At 41.9% G+C, this 19,875-nt stretch overlaps 1 protein-coding gene across 2 annotated transcripts; it reads left to right on the forward strand.

Moving 5' to 3' along the window:
* The first annotated feature begins 1,469 nt into the window (after nt 1–1,469).
* On the forward strand, nt 1,470–17,672 carry LOC139383973 (serine/arginine repetitive matrix protein 1-like). Of its 2 annotated transcripts, none has more exons than XM_071128600.1 (17): nt 1,470–1,609; nt 3,161–3,250; nt 3,709–3,831; nt 5,869–6,006; nt 6,261–6,299; nt 7,752–7,837; nt 7,930–8,169; nt 8,294–8,608; nt 8,739–8,983; nt 12,937–13,017; nt 13,137–13,205; nt 13,429–13,570; nt 13,700–13,780; nt 13,903–14,367; nt 15,852–16,038; nt 16,300–16,485; nt 16,722–17,672. In XM_071128600.1, exons 1-17 carry the CDS (start codon nt 1,589–1,591, stop codon nt 16,731–16,733), a joined length of 2,520 nt encoding a protein of 839 aa, XP_070984701.1. In that variant the 5' UTR covers nt 1,470–1,588; the 3' UTR covers nt 16,734–17,672. The 2 variants fall into 2 exon arrangements, with proteins under 2 accessions (XP_070984701.1, XP_070984700.1); XM_071128599.1 differs by having other exon boundaries at nt 1,497–1,609; nt 16,715–17,672.
* Nucleotides 17,673–19,875: the final 2,203 nt, after the last annotated feature.

Consider the following 19,875-nt stretch of genomic DNA (forward strand, 5'->3'; position numbering starts at 1 on the left):
ATTTGGCCAAAAGAATAATGAAATGAATTACATAAAATTGTTTCAACTTATTTCTATTGTAGGTAAAGAATCCAAACAGTGCATCTCTCCACAATAGTGTAAAATCTTCATAAACGTATTCCATTGTAAATCTACTGATGTCTTGCCACAGTTTCCTTACATGAATACAATGCCCAAAAATATGCAACACTGTTTCTGGGTGGTCATTACAAAAGGTACGGTTTGAATGGATGTTTTTCCTAAACTTCTTCATATAGTGGTTGACAGTATAATATTTATGAATAATTTAAAAATAGATGTCCTTAATGTTGTTAATAAGTAGGTATGTGTGTGGCAACATCCAAACTTTTTTTTCAACAGATAGTGTTAATAAAACCATTCTAATAAGGCATGACATAATACAACATCCTGTTGAAACAAGGCTCATATAGCTTTATTGTTGTTGAATGGACCAAAACACCCAAATCTTTCCTACTGATGAGTCAACATGGTTAATCGTAGGCAGGTCCTGAGGGTCAGGTCTTGACACGTTCCTGAATAACAGAGCAACACCTGAGGGAATGGCATGTAAAACAATTGAAAAATCTTTAGGTGTTACAGGGACCTTGTAAAGTGATAAGAATCTCTTATAATTCAGTAAAAGACCCTCTGTATTTACAAGTTGGCTCACCAATAGGATATTATTTCGGAAACAATATTCTAAAAACAAAGAATTATTTTTACACAATATATCCTGTTTATTCCATATATAGTATCTGTGTGGAGAAAGAGTATGCTTAGAAATTAAGGACCATGACAAGAAAACCTTCTGATGAAAAACAAGAGTTTCACTGGAACTTTGTCAATATATACTGCAAATCAACATGAAGTAAAGGCCACCAAAAGTAGAGAAGACATGATGAGGAATAAAGTTCCACATAGAAGTGTGTCTTCTTAGGAATTATTTTATCCAATTGATCTTAAAGGTATTATATAAGGTAGTAAAGTCCAGAAAATTCACCCTACCATACTCATAAGTGTTCATTACAACAGTTTTCCTAATTTAATGTGTACGGTTTCTCCACAGAAAGTTGAAAAGCATCTGGTCTATCTCTTTGCTTATTTTATCGTCAAGATATAAAGATAGAGCGGCATATGCTAGCCTACAGATACCCTCAGCCTTTGTTTATAGGACTCTTCCTTTTAAAGATTAGTCCCTCTGTAGCCATTGATTAAGCTTCTTCTCTGGGTTTTTAATAAGAGGGTTAACATTTTGTAAGCCTCTAGACTGAAATCACGGCTGGTTGTGATATAGCCGGGGATCGAACCCGGGTCTGTAGTGACGCCTCTAGCACTGTGATGCAGACCAGATGCGTTGGAAAATGATTCTAATCACATTAATCGTAATGGGAATCTGACTAGAGTCTTTCAGAAAAAGTGTAGAAGAACCTGTTGTTCTCGTCATCGCTGCTTCCGTTCTGCTGAGAAGGAGGAGCCCTGTCGCGCGCTGTATCTTGGGGTTTTGTTAGCAGGTCGTGGACAGCGCTGTGAGCACGTCTTTCTCCAGACTCCACCAACACCCACTTTTACATCTTTCTCAACGTATAACATGGACGCGGGGTTCTTCCGCGTAAGATATTTAAAGTTATACTATTACTCGTTAAATTGTGTTCCAAATGTATAATATATTCGTTTGTATTTGTAAGTATGTGCCATTGTAGACGGACGAGCTCGTGCGCCATTCCGCTGCAATGAGGAGCTAGTGTAAAGATGGCGGCTGCAAGTTATCCAGCTAACTGTTAGCAAACTAGCTTAGCTATAGATATGTTGGATTGAAGCTAGCCGATAAATTGTGCGTATGTTGTGTGTTCCCATTTTCAAATGATTGTCATTACTGATGTAGTTAAGGGTGATAACTACAAGAATGTGTTACCTAGTATAAGACTTGGTTGCAAAATGGGTTTGTATAATTCTAGCCATCCTACTGTAACGTTAGTCGGGCTGAGTATGTTACAGTACTCGTACTCGGGCCTTATCGCACATCGAGATTAACACTAACGTTAGCTAGCAACAAACTGACGTTTATTCTCCATAATAAGTGATCATATTAGGGACTTCATTTCTACATAATTTACTTGTATATGTGTCACATGTTTCTAAAGTCGGCTATCTAACGTTATGTTCAACTGTTGTGACGTAGCTAACATTAGCTGACGTTCTCTTACATCGAGGCGGAATTGAGTGTTGCTGGTGGCGCGATTTAACGTTACTGCGAAAAACATCGAGTCACCGTCAGTAGATAATTGTAAGAATGTCAATTCTGAAAACGTTCACCTGTAAATGTTTGTCCAGTACAACTGCTGTCCTTCCGCGCGATGATGAAAGTCATACTTTTTTAATAAAACATTAATAAAATACAATTGCCGTCTTTTCACTAATTTAACACAAATTAGTAAAAAGTCCGTTGTATTAAGTAAACGTTTATATTAAAAGTGAATTTCAGCACCCCGCTTATGGACCGCAGTTGTACAGGACAAACAGGTACAGGAAAGCCTATTGACCGATGGTGACTCAATGACTACGGTTAACGTTACATGCACACAATAATGCGATTATTGTGGATAGTCAGATTAATATATATATTTTTTAAAGTTACCATACTTTACAAGAAGAACTGATTCCCAAACAATCCTCTTTACATGAACACTTATGAAATCAAGCTACCTGATGGCACACTGTTAAATGCAGAAAATTGCCACTCAAAATAAACGTTATACCACAGTGACCAGGTTATTTTTGGGAAGTATATATGATTGAGTTTGGACATAGAAATAGTCTCCACATACAAACTTTATAAGAGTCATCCATTGCTCTGAACTCCATAAACTTGTGCTAAAGAGGCAGGCTTGCACAACTTCTGCTGTGCATGTGCGCAGATGAAATACACTGCTGGAGCGCTGAAAGTATGTTTACATGACTTGCATAATCTGCCTACTGCCATAATCAGTTTGATATAGAATTATTCCTGTGCATGTACACGTAGCGCAATGTTGTTGCTAGCAAATCGCGCGACTACTCTGCCTCGATATAAGAAAACGGAGTTTAGCGTTCCTCAGCTAAGTGTCTGCGGCATGGACAGGAACAAACATTTTGTAATAGTTGATGTTTTTGTTTCTTACAGGGCACAAGTGCAGAACAGGACAATCGCTTCAGCAACAAGCAGAAGAAACTTCTAAAGCAACTGAAATTTGCAGAATGTCTGGAAAAGAAGGTATAAATAACACATCAAAGCACATCTTTTAATTGAATTGAAATGCCCCCACAACTAAATATGGTAATAGCCATAACTAATATATTGCCTAATTTGGTTTAAAGGGATGCCCTTTACCTACTTCCCCAGAGTCAGATGAACTGGTGGATGCCATTTTTAAGTCTGCATGCAGTTTCGCTAAATAGCGCTGGCGCAATGACTGGAAGTCTATGGGTATCCATGCTAACAGATACCCATGGACTTCCAGTCATTGCACTAGTTAGCATTGGCTCACGAAACCACCTCAAACTTACTTCATACTAGACTCTGAGACATAAAAATGGAATCCACAAGTTCATCTGACTCTGGAGAAATAGATAAAGGGGCTCATTGTCAAAATCTCTACATATCCCTTTAAGTGTGCAATGGGTTGAAGTTAGGAATGTGTTTGAACGTCTTCCTGGTTCTTCCTCCCCTAGGTGGATATGACCAAGGTGAACCTGGAGGTCGTCAAACCTTGGATCACTCAGCGAGTGACAGAGATCCTGGGGTTCGAGGATGACGTCGTCATAGAATTTATATTTAACCAGCTGGAAGAAAAGGTAATACTATTGACTCCAATTCCTTCCTGTTCTTGTATGTACATCAGATGTTATTTGTTAACTTAATACAAGGCAAAGAGAGGTTGATTTAATCTAGTGTATTGATAAGACACAATATAAATGCAGATGGGGGAAAGAGCGACTACCGGTGTCCAATATACATAATTTGAATGACCCAAAGTTTTTGCTGTAATATGTGACAGTGCCTTTGTGCCACAGTTTTCTAATGATGATGTGATTTATGATTCAAAAGGCCTGAACCAATATGGATGTTATACCTTGCATCAGAAGTATAGCACCAACACCTTATTAGCTCTCTGCTGAGCCCAAAGTGTCACTGAGCCCAACTCTCCCTGATGCAGTGTGTGGTTTGAGGTGAGTTATGTTCAGGGATCAACATGCTAGTGATAGAAACACTTGGACAATGCCATTTTCTCCATATACTTTTGAATCGCACCGCTAGTTTTTCTTTATCTCCTCTAGCCTGTCTTTGGATGGTGAAAAAAATTGACTGGGAATACAGTTGAACTTTAGACTATTGATCCTCATTTAGTTAGTTTATATTAAAATGACATCCGTAGTATCTTCAATCTGGGCTGTGGCAAAACGGTGCTTTAAACATTACCTAGCCCACTAAGTGATTTTTGAATACTATAATGCACATGGACCCTGTTCTGCATAAATAAATCAGTGCACTAGATGTCCAAAGTTGTTTCCACATTGTTACATTGTCATTTGTTCCTCCTTAAAATTGCCCTCAAGTTGGGAAATCTAATCGCATGGTTAAAATTATACTTGTGCATTCTACCACATTTTTCCCCCCCAGCTTAACTAGCATTTGGCCTATAAAACATGACTTCAAGGGGAAATTACATATAATTAACTGGATGAAACCCCAGAGGAAATGTTCAAGGGTATTGATAAACAACAGGTTTTTTTTAATGAACAAATGACTCCCAACAACCCTAGGATGCTTTATATTCATACAAAGGTGTTGCTGGAATCCTGTAAGTTCTCTTACTATCTGTTTTAGTGAACCTAGCCTAATACTGGGAGGGAAAATAACATTCAGCTACCTCTTACCGACTTGATTTCTTTTCTGTGCTGTTATCTTTTGAGGGGTGGGTTTTTTAAGCTAAATGCTTTAACAGCACAGTAATAAGCAAAGTCCTTAATCGTCATTGTTAGTGAGGTAAAGGGGTATCTGACTTTAATTCTTGACCTACATGTTGAAATAAAACCCCTTTCAAATGTCTTGTGCACTCATTATTGCTTGTTCGTCTCTTGCAATTTAGATAAATGATATAACAATAAACTCAAGGTGGTTGAGTCTCAAGCACTAGGGAGTCGGAAGCAAGCCAAGGGAGCGTCTCTTTCTGCAGGAGACTCGGGCGCTCCATACCCACTGATCCTGCGGGACACGCTGAGGACACCGGGACTGTACTCGCAGTGTTGGGTTTTGATGCACTCTGTTTTGTGGATATCTGTTAATCTCTCAGAGTAGACTGGGGAGACCGAGAACAACAGGGCAGGGTAACTAGTGGGAAGACTGGCAGGGAAAGATATCTGATAGTTATTTTCTATCACAATTGATGAAAATTTTAGTGATATGTGGGGGATTTATTTTTCAGAATATTTTAAGGAAACTACCTTAATGCATGCAGTGGGGGTGCTTATACATGGATGATCTAGTTTTTGTCTCCCCTCAGATATTCTCAGTTTCAGGTTTCAATTACCTAACTAATGGGGTGGCGATAAAAATTGAATTGCACAATTTTATCACAGCCTCAAGTCAACAGAACAAAGTTTGTTGCCATGAAGCAGTCTGTTGGGGCACAGGGGTTATACTGTAGCTATTGTTTTGTTATGAGGATGGCTGCTATTATTTAGCAGGCAGGTGTAGCTTAGTGAGGAAACAAAGGGGGGCAGTCGCCTGAGCGAGACCCCCCCTCCCCCTCCTTTCACTCTTGTGAGTTCTCCCTCTGTGTTAAATTGGTGTGTTGTCTTTCTCTCTCCCTTGGTGTGTGTGTGTTGCAGCACCCGGACAGTAAGATGATGCAGATCAACCTGACTGGCTTCCTGAATGGGAAGAATGCCCGAGAGTTCATGAGGGACCTGTGGCCTCTGCTGCTCAGCGCTCAGGACAACATCGCCGGTATCCCCTCCGCCTTCCCTGTGGACACAATCACAACCTTGTCATGCATTTGTATTAGGGCTGAACGATTTAGACGTGATAATTTTTGGCACGATATTGACATTTTCTAACACTGGTTATACTTTATTCATGGTTAAAACAAGTGTCGGGGTAGAGAACATCACTTCTAACATGAGATCATATGAATGAATACATACGGTGCTAACTAAACACAAAACTAAATGAGACAAATATTTTCCAACCTTACACCAACACTACCGTTCAAAAGCAGAAGAAAGCACAGTCAATTTTAAAGGAGATCAAACAGAGACAGGTAAGCAACCAGACACAATCACAACCTTGTTTATAATTCCCTTTGCAATCATGTTAGCACAGCTGAAAACTGTTGTTCTTTAAAGAAGCAATAAAACTGGCCTTTAGACTAGTTTATTATCTGGAGCATCAGCATTTGTGTGTTCGATTACAGGCTCAAAATGGCCAGAAACAAAGAGCTTTCCTCTTAAGCACACAATGCACTAGGGCATCCACCCACTGTGCTTAGCATTTTGTCCAGCTAACAGCAGGTAACTTGGTCACGGAAATCAGAAAAGCAATCAAATTAAATTGTTTACCTTTGATGAGCTTCGGATGTTTTCACTCACGAGATTCCCAGTTACAGACAATGTTCCTTTTTTCCAAAAATATTATTTTTGTAGGCGAAATAGCTCCGTTTGTTCTTCACGTTTGGCTGAGAAATCGCCCGGAAATTGCAGTCACAGAAACGCTGAAAAATATTCCAAATTAGCTCCATAATATTGACAGAAACATGGCAAACGTTGTTTATAATCAATCCTCAGGGTGTTTTTCAAATATCTATTCGATAATATATCCACCGGGACAATTGGTTTTTCAGTAGTACCGATTGGAATAATGGCTACCTCTGTATTTTACGCAAGAATCACTCTGGGTCAGGTGACCAGTTGCGCAATGTAGCTGCTTACGGGTATTCGTCAACATAAATGCGTAAAACTACGTCACAATGCTGTAGACACCTTGGGGAAAATGGAGAAAAAGTAATCTGGTTGATAGCCCATTTACTGCTCAATAGGGACGCATTGGAACGCAGAGCTTTCAAAAGAGAGTGAGTCACTTTCGGATTGGATTTTTCTCAGGCTTTCGCCTGCAATATCAGTTCTGTTATACTCACAGCCAATATTTTTACAGTTTTGGAAACTTTAGTGTTTTCTATCCTAAGCTGTCAATTATATGCATATTCTAGCATCTTGTCCTGACAAAATATCCCGTTTACTGCGGGAACGTTATTTTTCCAAAAATGAAAATACTGCCCCCTAGTCACAAGGTTAAAGCGGATGTCTGGTAAGTTAAAATCTTGCCGGCCGCCAAATTTTCCTAACGAAAACCCTGGTCTACGGGTGGCTGTTTTCTTTTCGTTAGCACTAGCAGCACTCGTGTTTCCAACACATTTTGGAGGGGAAGCACTTTCTCTCCTCACCTGCAGCTAACTGCATGTTTTAAGGGGACACTTAAAGATTGACCAGCGTGTGAGAGTGAGCGCAAGCTTGTGATTGGTCAGCATCCTCTGCGTGTGAACGGAGTCTAGCGCATCTCATTGGAGGAGGCACCATAGTCTAGTTTTTGTTTTATCAGAGAATCTCAGCTTCATGCGAGAGAGATTGCAATTTTGAATTGATTTCGATTTAATCGTGCAGCCCTAATTTGTACAGTGTTTTACTGCTTTGACCTCGCATGCTGTTGTCTGTTGCAGATTGAGCAAGAGAAGCTCGCTTCTCTGAAGAAGATTGATGATGAGAAGAAGGAAAAGGAAAACAGAGAAAGGGAGAGCCCCAGAAGGTGAGAATGGCAGTAAATAAATGCACTTGGAAGTCGACCTCAATCAAAATGTAAGAGTTCATATAGCATTGGCTTTTGTTGTTGTGGTACAGGAGGAAGTCAAGGTCACAGTCTCCACGGCGACGATCTCCAGTGAAGAGGGAGAGGAAGCGCAGTCACTCCCGCTCACCGAGGCGTAAGCCAAGTCCCAGCAGCTCCCCTCCACCACCAGCCCCAGCTGTCACCCTTGTCAGTGTTACCCTGCCCCAGAGCATTGAGGAGCCCCAGCCTGAGCCAGACACCTCAGAGAGCACCATACCTGAGCCAGTCATTCAGGAGGCCTCCTCCACCAGGTAAGAGAAAGGTTTGGGCACCGACTGTATCTGGAAATACGCAGGGATGGGATTTGTCCAGATTGTTGATTCCATTCTTGACTTCAAAATGTAATCTAATTTGTAGTATGTTTTAATTTTCCAGTGATGTGGTAAAGCCGGACACTGTGGTTGTGGTTCCTGACTCTGTGACTGAGGTCAAAGAACCCTCCCCAGATAAGGCTCCTAAAAAGGATAGGCTCAAGCCCAGGGAAAGGGAGAAGGACAGCAGGAGAGACAGGCCCCACCACCGCTCTCGCTCCCATTCCCGCTCCCGCAGACGACCCAGATCACGCTCCAGGTCTTACTCCCCCCGGCGGAGGCCGAGCCCCAGGAGACGGTTGTCCCCTCGTCGTAGGAGCCCCCCCAGACGTGGCCCCCCAGGCCCCAGACACAGGCGCAGTCGCTCCCCTGTCCGCAGGTGAGTGGAGGGCCATAGAAGTGTAGCAGAAGTGCCTGTCACTAAAGCTGTCATTAACAGCCTTTCGGAATTAACTAGCTACCTTGCCAAACAGCAGTTGTGGTTGATTTGTTCTGTTTGTATCCCATAGACGGCGCTCTCGCTCCCCATCATCCTCTGGGAGCAGCTCCACGTCTCACTCACCTCATAAGAAGGCAATGAAGAGAACGTCAACCACACCACCCAGAAAACAGCCCCGCGGCCATGCAGCTGACCCCTCCCTCAGCCCCTCCAGGAGAAGAGCCCCCAATGGCAGCCCCTCTGGGAAGACACAACGCTCTGCCTCCCCGCGGGCCAGAAAGGGCCGGGCCTCAGCCTCCCCATCCAGATCAGCTGGTATGTTAGCTCTACTTACTTTTCTCTATTCCATAATAAACAATTATAATTGCAACATGTGAAGTGTTAGTCCCATGTTTCATGGGCTGAAATAAAAGATCCAAAAATGTTTCCATATGCACAAAAAGCTTACTTAAAATGTTGTGTACAAATTAGTTTACATCCCTGTTCGTGAGCATTTCTCCGTTGCCAAGATAATCCATCCAACTGACAGCTGTGGCATATCAGGAAGATGATTATACAGCATGGTCATTACACAAAAGGACATTCTAAAATGTGCAGGTTTGTCACATTACATCTTGTCCTGACAAAATATCCCGTTTACTACGGGAACGTTATTTTTCCAAAAATGAAAATACTGCCCCCTAGTCACAAGGTTAATGCAATCGCTTTGTCAGATTTCAAAAAAGCTTTACGGCAAAACTGTTACACTGTTCAATAATCTGAGAACAGCGTTCAGCCACAAAAGCAAGCCATACAGTTACCCGCCAAGTTGTGGAGTCAACAAAAGTCATAAATAGCGTTATAAATCTTCACTTACCTTTGCTGATCTTCGTCGGAATGGACTCCCACTTCCACAAGAAATGTTTGTTTTGTTCGATTACGTCCATATTTATGTCCAAATACCTACGTTTTGTTTGCACGTTTAGTTCACTATTCCAAAGGCACAATGCGCGAGCACAAAATCCAGACTAACAGTCAAGTTCCATTACAGTTTGTAGAAACATGTCAAACGATGTTTACAATCAATCCTTGGTCTTTTTATAATCAATCTTCAATAAAATTCCAACCGGACAATAGAGTATTCATTACAGAGGAAAAAGAAGGCACGGCGTGCCCGCATGACCGTGCAGTAAACAACTGATTTGTCCACAACCTAGTCCATTTGTTGAAAAAGCTCTTATTTGACCCCCTTCCACAATAGAAGCCTCAAACAACTTTCTCAGGTTTTCACCTGCCATATGACTTCTGTTATACTCAGACATCATTCAAACAGTTTTAAAAACTTCAGTGTTTTCTATCCAATACTACTACTAATATGCATATATTAGCATCTGGGACAGAGTAGCAGGCAGTTTACTCTGGGCACCTTATTCATCCAAGCTACCCTGTCACCAAGAAGTTAAGCGCCTTGTTGCGAACAGGATGCATGTTTTGGAATATTTCTATTCTGTACAGGCTTTCTCCTTTTCACTTTGTCATTTTAGGTTAGTGTTGTGGAGTAACCACAATGTTGTTCATCCATCCTCAGATCACAGCCATTAAACTGTAACTGTTTTAAAATCACCCTTGGCCACATGGTGAAATCCCTGAGCAGTTTCCTTCCTCTCCGGCAAATGAGTTAGGAAGGACACCTGTATTTTTTTGTAATGACTCACCCAAAGCCAAATTAATAACTTCACCATGCTCAAAGGGATATTCAGTTTCTGCATTTTTAAAGTATTAAAAGTATAAATTATTTTCTTGTTTTTAAAATGTACAGATTGCCAAGGGCACACTCCAACACTCAGACATTATTTATAGGAGATTTATTTGTTTAGTGAGTCCACCAGATCAGAGTCAGTAGGGATGACCATGTGTTTTCTTTAAGTGTGTGAATTGGAACATTTTCCTGTCTTGCTAAGCATTCAATATGTAATGAGTACTTTTGACTGTCAGGGATTTTTTTTTTTTTTAGGATTGTGGTGAAGTAAAAGTTATAAAAATATAAATAAAGTACAGATTAGAGGTCGACCGATTATGATTTTTCAACGCCGATACCGATTATTGAGGACCAAAAAAGCCGGGGGGGAAATGCATTTGTAATAATGACAATTACAACAATACTGAATTAACACTTATTTTAACTTAATATAAAACATCAATAAAATATATTTAGCCGCAAGTAGATAATGAAACATGTTCAGTTTGGTTTAAATAATGCAAAAAGTGTTGGAGAAGAAAGTAAAAGTGCAATATGTGCTATGTAAGAAAGCTAACGTTTCAGTTCCTTGCTCAGAACATGAGAACATATGAAAGCTGGTGGTTCCTTTTAACATGAGTCTTCAATAGTCCCAGGTAAGAAGTTTTAGGTTGTAGGAATTATAGGACTATTTCCCTCTATACCATTTGTATTTCATTAACCTTTGACTATTGGATATTCTTATAGGCACTTTAATATTGCCAGTGTAACAGTATAGCCTCCGTCCCTCTTCTCGCTGGGCTCGAACCAGCAACACAACGACAACAGCCACCACATCGAAGCAGCGTTACCCATGCAGAGCAAGGGAAACAACCACCCCAAGGCTCAGAGCGAGTGAAGTTTGAAACGCTATTAGCGCATGCTAACTAGCCAACCATTTCACTTCGGTCACACCAGCCTCATCTTGGGAGTTGATAGGTTTGAAGTCATAAACAGCGCAATGCTTGACTCACAACGAAGAGCTGCTGGCAAAACACACAAGTGCTATTTGACTGAATGCTTACGCGCCTGCTTCTGCCTACCACCGCTCAGTCAGATACTTAGATACTTGTATGCTTGTATGCTCAGTCAGATTGTAAGCAACACAGGACATGCTAGATAATATCTAGTAATATCATCAACCATGTGTAGTTAACTAGTGATTATGATTGATTGTTTTTTTATAAGATACGTTTAATGCTAGCTAGCAACTTACGCAAATGCAGTAAGCCAAGGTAACAGGCAGTCTCCTTGTTGAGTGCAACGAGAGAGGCAGGTCGTTATTGCGTTGAACTAGTTAACTGTAAGATTGGAACCCCCGAGCTGATAAGGTGAAAATCTGTCGTTCAGGGGCAGAATGACAGATTTTCGAGGCAGTTAACCCACCGTTTGTTCCTAGGCCGTCATTGAAAATAAGAATGTGTTCTTAACTGACTTGCCTAGTTAAATAAAGGTGTAAAAAAAAAATGGCGCCCAAAAATACCAATTTTCGATTGTTATGAAAACTTGAAATCGGCCCTAATTAATCGGCCGACCTCTACTACGGGTACCCCCCAAAATTACTTAAGTAAAAAGAACTTGAAGGGATTAAGTAGTTTACTCCACTGGTTATAGCAGTGTCATTCTCATTGAAAGCAAGTCTAAGAAGCGGAATATATTTTCTATGTGCGCCAATTCTATGTCAAGTTTGAGTCTTTTACGTTCAGTTTTGTACACCGGCTGAAAATACTGTTTTTGTATACAGCAGTTTAGATGGTTCAATAATTCTCTACACTATACGTGCTTGTTTTGTCACACAACCTGAAATTAGGCAAACTATTCAAATTTTAGCAACCAGGAAATGGCGGTGCGATTTCTACATAGTGCAGCTTTAAACAGAATATCTACCCGGAAACTATCTTTTGGTGTTTTTTTCATTAGTCCACTGTTGATACAGTCCCAGTGTTGTGCATGTCAAGTTTTCAAGATATTGGCATTTTGCATTATGATGACGTGACAGTTTTAAATTTTATTTTTATTGGTTTAGAGTGTCTTTAACTTGACTGCAGACATGCAAAACATTTTGGGACTGTATCAACAATGGTCTGTAATGAACTCAGCCCTATCCAACTTCCTCACCTTTCAAACATGGGACTCCCTCACCTCATAGTGACCGTCTTGTCACATGATCAGTCAGTGGGAGTGTGATACACAACCATTCCTGGATGCTCTTTTAGAGGAAGGGTTTATGTCTATACAATCAGTGACCTGGAAACTGTTTACATTACTTAATCTCAAATCCCTGGATAACTATTCCTAGGCTGGCCTGGTTACAGAAGTGGGACACTGTGGCCTTACTGGCAGGCCTTGGCTAATGGAAACTGCTGAATCATAAACCTCTTTTCAGGCTGCAGCAAGCATCCTCTTCAAGCATGATGTCACTCCTACTACTAGTGTTATACAAGCATTTGTATTTGTGAATGAGTGTTCTTGCTGGAAAGATTCTGGCAACTAAAACAGTTTTGATTTTCAGGGTCAAAGAAGAAACCAGGAACGAGGAACGATTCACCGTCCCCTGTTCCGAAACCCAGGCAGTCTGAGGCATCAGAGTCAGGTGTGTTTGCCTTCTAGTGCCTGTCTGTCTCGGTCTGGTGTGATGCACCGTGGGTGGATGGTTGGGTTTTTAGCGGTTTTCTATAGCTCTGAATGGGGACTCACTGCTTTGCATTTCAGAGGGGGCTACAGCCGATTCTGTGCAGCAGCGACGTCAGTATCGCAGGCAGAATCGGGAAACGTCTTCAGGTTACAAGCGTTTTTATTTTGTGTTCCCCACCTCACCCCATCTTTTTTTTCTAACCCACTCTGTGTCCGTCTCGTCTTGCACCCTCATCTTGAGGATCCTCGTCTTGCACCCTCATCTTGTGGGTCCTAAGCCCCACCTAGATGGGGTTTTCCCCCTCTTTGAAACATCCACATGTTGCTACTGGGAAATGACGTGTGCTGTTTTCTTTCGGATTGGTAACAGAGGCTGGATCATCATCATCCTCAGAAGGTGAGGGGTCCAAGAGGCCGGGCAGGGGGCCAGTGGCGAGGAACGGGGATGTCAGGCGGCGGCGTAGTCACTCGCCCTCCTCCCCCAGGAGACGACACCGGGATGGCTCCCCCAGGTTAGCTACGGACAGTTCTCTAATGCAGTCATGATTATAGATTTTGGACGTTTTTCCCATACCAACAAGACACACACACTGTCTGTCCCACATGCATTCCTCGTGTAAGTCTTTGTTTTCCCTCTACAGAAAAAGACGCTCTCCTTCCCCCGGAGGACGCAGATCTCCCCCAAGGCGTCGCAGATCTCCCTCTCCTCCTCCTAGGCGCAGGTAAAAGACTTGACGCCTTCTTGTTTTAGGTTCCCTCATTACTGAGAATTCTCCAGAATTCAGTGCACCACACCTGAGATTCAAAAAATAACTTGTCTCGTATGTCCTCTCTGTTTCCCCAGGTCTCCCTCTCCACCACCTCGCAGGCGCTCCCCCTCCCCCAGACGGTACTCTCCACCCATCCAGCGGCGATACAGCCCCACTCCTTTGGGCCCACAGAAAAGAAGGCTGTCAGGGTCTCCCTCTCCCAAACGCCTATCCCCGGTGCCCAAGCGCCGTCCCTCCAGGTCCCCTAAGCGCAGGAGTCCCCCTCCCCAAAAGAGACGCACACCTCCCTCATCCACCTCTCCCCCCAGACACAGGAGAAGCCCCATGCTCCCATCCAACCGACCAGGCCGGGACACTCGCTCACCCCCCCTTGCTCACAGTAACCGCCTGTCCCCTTCCCCTGCCAACCGTGGCCGAACCAGTCCTCAGGGGCGCTTTGACACCTCTCCACCTGGACAGAGGCGCCAGGTGTCCCCCTCACACGGCAACAGGGCAATCCGCAGGGTGTCCCGGACACCAGAGCCCCGCAAGAACCAGAGGTAAGCAGCCTCTAATTGGCCTTATTAACGCAATAGCTTCTGCTGCACATCAATAACTCCCACCACTATTAGATGTACGCTGAGTGTACAAAACATTAGGAACACCTTTCTAACATTGAGCTGCACCTCCTTTTGTCCTCAACATCCTCAATTCGTTGGGCCATGGACTCCACAAGGTGTCGAAAGCATTCCGCAGGGATACTGGCCCATGTTGACTCCAATGCCTTTCCATAGTTGCCAAGTTGGCTGGATGTGCTTTGGTTCATGGACCATTCTTGATACACACGTGAAACTGTTGAGCATGAAAAACCCAGCAGCGTTGAAGTTCTTGACACACTCAAAACCGGTGCGCCTCACACCCACCATACTCCGTTCAAAGGCATTTAAGTAGTTTTTCTTGCCCAGTTACCCTCTGAATGGCACACCTACACAATTCATGTCTCAAATGTCTTAAGGCTTAAAAATGCTTTAATGCAACCGCTGTGTCAGATTTAAAAAGCTTTACGGAAAATGCAAACCATGCAATCTGAGTACGGCGCTCAGACAAACAAATACAGATATCTGCCATGTTGGAGTCAACAGAAGTCAGAAATAACATTACATGTTCACTTATCTTTGATCTTCATCAGAATGCACTTCCAGGAATCCCAGTTCCACAATAAATGTTTGATTTGTTCGATAATGTCCATTTATGTCCAAATACCTCCTTTGTTAGCGCGTTTGGTAAACAAATCAAAACTAACAAAGCGCATTCACTAGTTGCAGACGAAATGTCAAAAAGTTCTGTTACAGACCGTAGAAACTTGTCAAACGATGTATGGAATTAATATTTAGGATGTTTTTAACAAATCTTCAATAATATTCCAACCGGAGAATTCCTTTGTCTTCAGAAAGCAAAGGAACGGGAGATATCTCATGTGAAATGCGCGTGACCAGCTGTTGACTGCTGGCAGACCTCTGACTCATTCCCCTCTCATTCAGCCCCCCTTCATAGTAGAAGCCTCAAACAAGTTTCTAAAGACAGTTGACATCTAGTGCAAGCCTTAGGAAGTGCAACATGACCAATATCCCACTAACTTCAATAGGGGCCGAGTTAAAAATCAACCAACCTTTGGTTTTTACCTGCCATATGAGTTCTGTTATACTCAGACATCATTCAAACAGTTTAGAAACGTCTGTTTTCTGTCCAATACAAATAGTAATATGCATATATTAGCAACTGGGACTGAGGAGCAGGTACTTTACTCTGGGCACCTTATTCATCCAAGCTACTCAATACTGCCCCCCCAACCATAAGAAGGTAACTTGTCTCCTCCCCTTCATCTACACTGGTTTTTAAGTGGATTTAACAAGTGACATCAAAAGGGGATCATAGCTTTCACCTGGTCAGTTTGTCATGGAAAGAGCAGGTGTTCCTAATGTTTGTACATTCAGTGTACGTTCCAGATATATCACACCTTTTCTCTCCGGTTTCTCCTTATCAGAGCCTCTCAGAGCCCCCAGCCGATGAGGAGAGTGTCATCAAGGTCACCGTCTGGTTCCCCTAAACCAGGAGCCCTGAAACGGCCAGCTTCAGGCTCCCCTTCTCCAGGCCACTCAGCCAGTGGATCCCCACCTGCACCCCCGGCTAAAAAGGCCAGCAGCGGCTCTGGCAGCCCTTCTCCAAACAAGGCAAGTTTTTAAAGCTGCTATTTGTTAATAGTACGATGTGAGATTAAACATTTTGTTTGACTTAACTAAGTGGCTAGATAGAGGAGTTCACCTGTGAGTAAAAGCTGGTGTGTGTTTCTGGGCACCAATACCATAACATTTTGCAAGACTGTGAAGAGGTTTAACCAATGAAGGTCATCATGCCCTCTGCTTGGCCCTTCTCACTAAATGCCAACGAAATACTTACTCACTCGTGGTATTGCTTTGTAATCCCTTTCTCAGAATTCTGACACTGAGCCTGGAGGAAAGAAAAACAAGAAGAAGAAGAAGGAAAAGAAACACAAGAAGGAGAAGAAGCATAAGAAGCACAAGAAACACAAGAAGGAGAAGTGTGATGTGCCGGTTGCTGCTGGGGATGACCAGGAGAACCAGGGGATGGAGGGCGACGCAGCCTCCAACCCAAAAAAGGTGAAGTCTACTCTTCTGATTTACTGAGGGGTTTTAGCATGCTTCACATATCATCTAAGCATTTCATTCAAGATTAACAAAGTCAGACAAGGTTGTAGAAGTTGACTTGTGCACCATCAGCTAATGTATTCCTTTATTCTATTACTATGATGAAGCATGCTGCAGCATCATACCACCTACCTTGCAACGTAACCGAAATATGATATAATTAATGCTACCTTTCCTTAAGGAATCAGACAGTGAAGTAGAAGAGTGTCTGGACGACCTGGAGAAGCACCTGAGAGAGAAGGCACTGCGTTCCATGAGGAAAGCTGGAAAGCTGTCCCCTCCACTGTCCTGAGAAGCCCGGTCACTCCCCTCCCTCTTTCTCCTCCCCTTTTCTCCTTTCCTGATTTTCCATTCCCTTTGTTTAGAATTTTTCGTTAACCTTGTTCAGCTTTAGAATGTACAAATTGTTTATTCTTTAGTTTTTGTTTTCTTTTTACGGGTTTGGTAATCTATTGAAATATATTTTTTATCAAGAGCTTGGTATGTCACGAGATCTCCCAATTAATATTATTTTCTAATATTTTACCCAAAGTGTGTTATTGCTTATATCCAAACTGTAAAACTATCTTTGTTGGACCCCTTAATTTTCAAGATAATATCAGGGATGGGAACGGTTTCATTATGATGCTTGCATTGTACAAGTTTCTCATACTACGACATTCAAAAGATTTGACTTTGGGAATTTAGGATTGCATGTGCAGCTAGCGTGTCTCTGCTCTGATGTGCATGAAATGGACTGTAAAAAGCAAATACACAGATCAAAGCTGTCACTTTTCCCTTTTGTCAGCAGGCATTGTATGGTATTGCTATGCTGTTTGCTCTCTAAAATGGGGAATGAATCCAAGCAGTCTTTTTCCCCTTTTTGTTATGTAATAGAGGTGTTTGGCCTTCCATAAAATTCTGTCTTAGAAAAAGTCTACACAAGTTTAAAAAGAACTGGATTTTTCATGAGGATTCTGACCTCACCAGAGAGCCGGGGTTTGATTTCCCACATGGGTTGATATGCAGTCATACTTTGAGTTCACACTGGTCCACTCTTGCTTTGAGCTATTCATTTTTGTGGGACTGCTATTTGACTTGTATTTAAACTCCTGCTCTTGTCATCCTTTCAGAATTAAAAGATTTTTTTTATATTAAAACTAAAGTGATTATGTTGTATTCTAAATTCATGGTTAAGGCCTCTCAGAAAACAGGGTTGGCCACTTAAAATAAATCTTAGATATTAAGTCCCATGTTTTTAGAGGACCTACGTGGGTCTGGTACAAGTTCTCACTGACATTTTCGCTTAAATTGATCTGTGGACACCGTAGATCCAAATGGCTTGCATTGGGCGATAGCCCTGGTTCCCACTGACACGCTAGTCTATTTTTTTTTTTTTGTTGCTTAGGATGCAAAATCTGAAACCAGCTGGGATGTCCACAGATCAATGGAATGTCCCTCCTACCATTTTCATTCGCTCTTCCGACAGTCCAACTCCTTGCTGAACCCTACGTCACAGCCACTGACAAAGCACATGCCTGCAATCCTTACATTGTAGCGCAGCAGGAGAGAATTTCATCACTAGCACATTGAGATTGATTAATAGCCATTCATCTAAATAATTGTTCTTTTTTTTTAGCAGAAACACTTTCATAGATGGACAAGATTTGTATGAGATTGAAGGTGAGTTCCTAATGAGTTCTGGAAGCCAAGCTAGAGCTCAGATGTTAACAGCTGTGCTGGCAGATGTTTTGATCAAGGGCCCTTTAGAAAATATGCACATTTTTTCTAACTCTATACAAACATGTATTTTACAGTTATAAGGAACGTGAACTCTTACAGTTAGTGGTTTTATAATTTGATTATGATATATTTAAAAAGCGTATGTCATTTTAAGCCTTATAGTTTTGTTGAATATGAAATGCGTCTATTTTTATACAGTTGAAGTCAGAAGTTTACATACACTTACGTTGAAGTCATTTAAACTCGTTTTTCAACCACTCCACAAACTTCTTTTTGACAAACTATAGTTTTGGCAGGTTGGTTGGGACATCGACTTTGTGCATGACACAAGTAATTTTTCAACAAATTGATTAGACAGATTATTTCAAATTCACTATCACAATTCCAGTGGGTCAGAAGTTTGCATACACTAAGTTGACTGCCTTTAAACCGGTTGGAAAATTCCAGTAAATTATGTCATAGCTTTAGATGCTTCTGATAGGCTAATTGACATCATTTGAGTCAATTGGAAGTGTACCTGTGGATGTAGTTCAATGGTCTACAGTTCAATGGTCTTGCTTGACATCATGGGAAAATCAAAAGAAATCAGCCAAGACCTCAGGAAAAAAAATTGTAGACTTCCACAAGTCTGGTTCATTCTTGGGAACAATTTCCAAACGCCTGAAGGTACCACGTTCATCTGTACAAACAATCGTACGCAAGTATAAACACTATGGGACCACGCAGCCGTCATACCGCTCAGGAAGGAGAAGCGTTCTGTCTCCTAGAGATGAACGTACTTTGGTGCAAATCAATAACGGCAGCAAAGGACCATGTGAAGATGCTGGAGGAAACCGGTACAAAAGTATCTATCCACAGTAAAACGAGTCCTATATCGACATAACAGGTAAGGACGCTCAGCAAGGAAGAAGCCACTGTTCCAAAAACGCCATTAAAAAAAAAAAGCCAGAATACGGTTTGCAACTACACATAGGGACAAAGATTGTACTTTTTGGAGAAATGTCCTCTGGTCTGATGAAACAAAAATAGAACTGTTTGGCCATAATGACCATCATTATGTTTGGAGGAAAAAGGGGGAGGCTTGCAAGCCAAAGAAGACCACCCCAACCGTGAAGCACAGGGGTGGCAGCATCATGTTGTGGGGGTGCTTTGCTACAGGAGGGACTGGTGCACTTCACAAAATAGATGGCATGATGAGGGAGGAAAATTATGATGTTATCCACAAGACATCAGTCAGGAAGTTAAAGGCTTGGTTGCAAATTGATCTTCAAAATAGACAATAACCCCAAACATACTTCCAAAGTTGTGGCAAAATGGCTTTAGGACAACAAAGTCAAGGTATTGGAGTGACCATCACAAAGCCCTGACCTCAATCCTATAGAAAATTTGTGAGCAGAACTGAAAAGGCGTGTGCGAGCAAGGAGGCCAACAAACCTGACTCCGTTACACCAGCTCTGTAAGGAGGAATGGGCCAAAATTAAACCTATTGTGGGAAGCTTGTGGAAGGCTACCCAAAACGTTTGACCCAAGTTAAACAATTTAAAGGCAATGCTACCAAATACTAATTGAGTGTATGTAAACTTCTGACCCACTGGGAATGTGATGGAAGAAATAAAAGCT

The sequence above is a fragment of the Oncorhynchus clarkii genome, chromosome 25, assembly GCF_045791955.1.
Source record: "Oncorhynchus clarkii lewisi isolate Uvic-CL-2024 chromosome 25, UVic_Ocla_1.0, whole genome shotgun sequence".
NCBI lineage: Eukaryota > Metazoa > Chordata > Actinopteri > Salmoniformes > Salmonidae > Oncorhynchus > Oncorhynchus clarkii.